Genomic DNA, 4,340 nt, shown 5'->3' with positions numbered 1-4,340 from the left:
TATATATATATGGCAGCACAGCTTAGGTTTGCAGAGTGTCTTCTGAATAAACCATTTTGGAACAGTGTCCTCCAGATTGATGAGGCCAGATGTGTTTACCCATAATGCACAGCACCATGTTTGGTGAAAATTAAGCAGCACAGGACTTGGTCTCTATGTAGGGATTCTGGAGTAAAAAAGTAATATTAAAAAGTAAAAGTGTTTACTTTATTCTGCCCTGATTATAAATGTTAATGGTGAAATATCTGAAACTTTCTGTATTGCAGAGTGAGGAGAGTAAGGGATACAAGGAACTCGTGGCAGCTTCAAAGCGGGTCGATTCTGTCCCTGCAGCCATTTGCTCTGTGAAGGAGGTGTGGGCCAACTACAGTGTCCCTTCAGACTCCATCAGCTTGTTCAGAAAAGTACTCTCAGCACTATCACTACCACTCTGAGGTTTCCATACATGCAATTGAGATGATGATGATGATGATGTGTGTCCTGTGATCCAGGCTGATAACAGTCAGGAGAATCTTGTTATTTCTGAGATGAAGAAGTTAGACGCTGATGGACTTGTGAATTTCTTCACCACCAACGAAATCCGATACATCACAGAGTACAACCAAGTGGTGAGTTCAACTTCATTTAATTGACAGTCAGAAAAAAAATCTTCAAATTTAAGCAAATATTTGGCAGTACAACATTTATTGTTCAGCACTGATGTGTCACAGCAAGAAGGTCCTGGGTTCGATCCCGAGGGGTCTTTCTGTGTGGAGTTTGCATGCTCTGGTACTCCAATTTTCCTCCCACAAAAACATCCATTTTAGGTTGCCCACCAGCCCAGGCCTCCCTTGCAAAAAAGATCTGTGATTTCAATGGGATTTGCCTGGTTAAATAAAGGTTAATAAAAACCTATCTGCTATCTTAACAATCTGTGACCTCTCCTCTTTGTCCCCTCAGACTGCAGTGGGTCTGTTCAATTCAGAGGTGAAGACACACCTTGTGCTCTTTGCCAACAGGGGGACTAAAGAATATTCTGAGCTCAAGGAGCGACTGGGAGCTCTGGCTCCCGAGTTCACAGGAAAGGTGAGAATATTGAAGTCTCAAATCCATCTGCACAGTTTAAAAGTTGAAAAGGTTCTCATAGACATATCTGGCAAACTAATGTAAAACCAGTCTTCTAAGAGTCTTCATTTATGTTCTACCACAAACAAAATGATCTGTTCTAACCTGTAACTATAATTAAACCTGTGTGTTTCAGATTTTATTCGTTCTGATCAACGGAGCTGTAAAATCCAACCTGAAGTCCATCAACTACTTTGGCCTCAAGTCAAAGGATCTCCCTCGAGTCGGGATCTACGATGGAAATTCAGACATGAAGTGGCTCTTACCTGAGGGAGAAATTTCCACAGAGCGTGTGCGTGACTTCTGTCAGTCCTTCCTACGAGGGGATTTAAAGGTGAGAACCCACCACAGGAGTGCTAGGCTTTTAGTCTGTGATGCTGCATAAATGAGCTGAAGTTAATGTAGATTTTCTTTGTGTTTTTCAGGATGTGAGGCAGGCCGGAGAAGAGCTCAAAATAGAGCTGTAGCTCTCATGAAACACGTGAAAAAGAATGACACTGTTCAATAAAAACAAATTTAAAAAAAACTCCACTGTTGTTCATTTTCATGCTCCTAGAATGTTTCTCATTTCCCACCGATGTTTTCAGGTTATGTTTGTTTTTACAAGTGTGAGCCAGTCAGTGGCCCGGTCGGTTGGCCGCGGGTCAGCGGCCACAAGTCGCAGTGATGTGGCCGAGATCATAAGTCTGTCCACAAATGTTAGAGTCCAAACCACAACACACTAACCTCAGAGAGACTGACAGAAAGCAGAGAGGGAAAATGGGGACAGAGAAAGTCTTTTCTCCTACAAGTCATTCTGTGTAAAAAAAATGTCAAAAATGAGGAAGAGTTCAATAAAATCCCCAATAAAGAACTTTAAAAGATCAAAGTACTCACTCAGTTAGAAACTAGGGCATCTAAATTAAAATCAATTGTATGTTTCCGTGAGAACTTCCTTGGTTCTGCAAATATGGGACAAATCGGTGATTATTGAGCAGTAAAGCCTGTAAAAGCGCTATAAAAGAACAACAGATGGACTGTAGACAGCAAGACAGAGAGAAAAAATGTTTGGGCTTCTCCCAAAAATATTCAGTCAAGCAAGAAGGGAATTTCAAGGCCCAGACTGGGATCGGTATAATTAGTGGTGCTGCGCTGCCAAGCAGATACATCCGGTAGATTTGGGGAAGCCTGGCAGGTGCCCGTTTCTCAGAGACCAGATGGAAATAGGCAGTAAGCAACAGCTGCCATGCCAGTTTGTTTGTGGCTGCAAGCGAGGCCGCTGATGGAAGAGAGAACGGAGTGAAGAGCTGATTGGGGTTGGATGGGACAGACGTGACCGTGTGGTTTTAGAGTTAAAGCATTTAAAACAAAGTTAAAATGTCCTCGAGTGGGTAACCTCTCCTTCTGTCTAATAGACTTAAAGAGGAGTCTTTTATGTAAATAAGCATATAATACAAAAGTGTCATAGTGTTTTAAGATAGAAATCTGCTTTGGAACTGGCCTCCTATTGTGTTCTGGTCCATTTTGACTGTTTTAGAAAGTTTTCTCTATAAAAAATGTATTTATTTCATTTGCAACTCCTATAAACCCACATTTTTTCACAATAAAACACAGTAAAAGTACTGTATATGATGGTTAAACTTAGCAGTGGTACATCTCATCTCAAAAACATTGATGACGGGACCACGTTTACCACCCTCCTTTTTTTTTTTCCGACAACAGTCTGTAAAGGGTAAGTAGACCAAGGGCCTCGCATCATATTGTGATTCTCCTCTCTGCATGATCAAAAATAATGTCTAGGTTTGGGAAAATGAGAAATGTAATGTAATGGGAGTGTTTGATGCTCTTTAAAAAAAGAWAGTGGGATGAAGATAGTAGTGAAATAATGTAAGACCTTCTCTGAAAAAGACGTCATCTGGCTAGGAGCATGTTGCTCTAAATCGATGGTGCCTTTCCAGATGTGTAACGCACAAATGCACCCCCATGTCACCAGAGAGACAGGCATTTGAAAGGTCCACAGCAAAAACAGGAGTGTTTAAATTTCAGTGTTAAACTTTTGGGTGTTAATTTAACACCCCCTAGTGTTATTTTAACACTTTCTGAGTAAACTGACACCCAGTGTTGGTGTTAATTCACAGTGTTGATTTCCTCAGTGTTGTATCAACACTGGACAGTGTTAAATAAGCTCCGCCCACTATTAAGTCTTATATAACACTTAACAGTGTTGTTATTTAACACCATGCAGTGTTGAAAGAAGTGTGAAAAGCCCCACCCACTGCAAAGAGTTTGATTTTAACTTTGAGTGTTAAATTTACTCTCTCAGATTTATGGTGTATTGACACCTTGTGGTGTCTGTTAACCTTTCTAACACAACAATTTCCTTTAATAATAATAATAATAATAATAATAATACACTGGTGTTACTTTTAACACTTCATCTTAACACTGTTGAAATGTTAATATGACACCCAGTATTGTTGAATATTAAACACTAGTTGGTGTTAAATTATATACAAAATGAGGGTTAAAATTTAACACTTTCACAAATGTTATTTTAACACCAGCACATGTGGACACATAAAGACACTTTGTTGGTGTTGAAATCAACACTGTGGGTGTTAAATTAACACTGGCATGGTGTTCACATACAGCATCTTCACTGCACGATTTGTGGATGACACAGTGAACTGTGTTTACACACAGCGATTTGTGGAAGCTTTCCTGAGTCCACGTGAGGTCCAGAACAGAAACAGACCCAAAGATCACGGGCATCCATTGTTGACATTCAGCCTTTTCCTCTGAGCTCTGAGTTTTCTCCAGATTCTGAAAAGAAACTGAGAAAATGTTATTTCTTTAACAGGAAAACACCAGTATTACAAACGCAAAATCAACAAATCATAAAAAACACCAAGTCTTGTAAACACTTGTAAACACTTAAAAAGGAGAGAGCGAAATTTGAGCATGCTAAAAATGACTATTTTCCTCTAAAACAATCTTAAAAGTAACTAGAAAAATTTGCATTTCCTACGAAAATGCAAGTGTGAATGCCATTTGTGCAGAACTATAGCTGAAATAGCAGAAGAATAGCATAAATAGCAGAATTGTAGCTGAAATAGCATAAGAATAGCATAAAGTAGCAGAACTATAGCTGAAGTAGCAGAAGTATAGCAGAAAGTAGCAGAACTATAGCTGAAGTAGCAGAAGTATAGCAGAAAGTAGCAGAACTATAGCTGAAGTAGCAGAAGAAAAGCAGAAAG

At 39.5% G+C, this 4,340-nt stretch overlaps 1 protein-coding gene across 1 annotated transcript in view; it reads left to right on the top strand.

Moving 5' to 3' along the window:
- erp27 (endoplasmic reticulum protein 27) overlaps positions 1-1,630 on the top strand; it is a 7,106-nt gene extending 5,476 nt beyond the window's left edge. The window contains exons 3-7 of the mRNA XM_014004892.1: positions 267-404; positions 492-608; positions 940-1,065; positions 1,241-1,438; positions 1,530-1,630. Coding sequence (XP_013860346.1) covers positions 267-404; positions 492-608; positions 940-1,065; positions 1,241-1,438; positions 1,530-1,571 — 621 coding nt within the window. The 3' untranslated portion in view covers positions 1,572-1,630. The remainder of the gene's footprint in view (positions 1-266; positions 405-491; positions 609-939; positions 1,066-1,240; positions 1,439-1,529) is intronic.
- The last annotated feature ends 2,710 nt before the right edge of the window (positions 1,631-4,340 follow it).

Source organism: Austrofundulus limnaeus, unplaced genomic scaffold (assembly GCF_001266775.1).
Source record: "Austrofundulus limnaeus strain Quisiro unplaced genomic scaffold, Austrofundulus_limnaeus-1.0 Scaffold27, whole genome shotgun sequence".
Classification (NCBI taxonomy): Eukaryota; Metazoa; Chordata; class Actinopteri; order Cyprinodontiformes; family Rivulidae; genus Austrofundulus; species Austrofundulus limnaeus.
The sequence above is the reverse complement of the archived record's forward strand: the minus strand, read 5'-3'. Positions and strand labels throughout refer to the sequence as shown.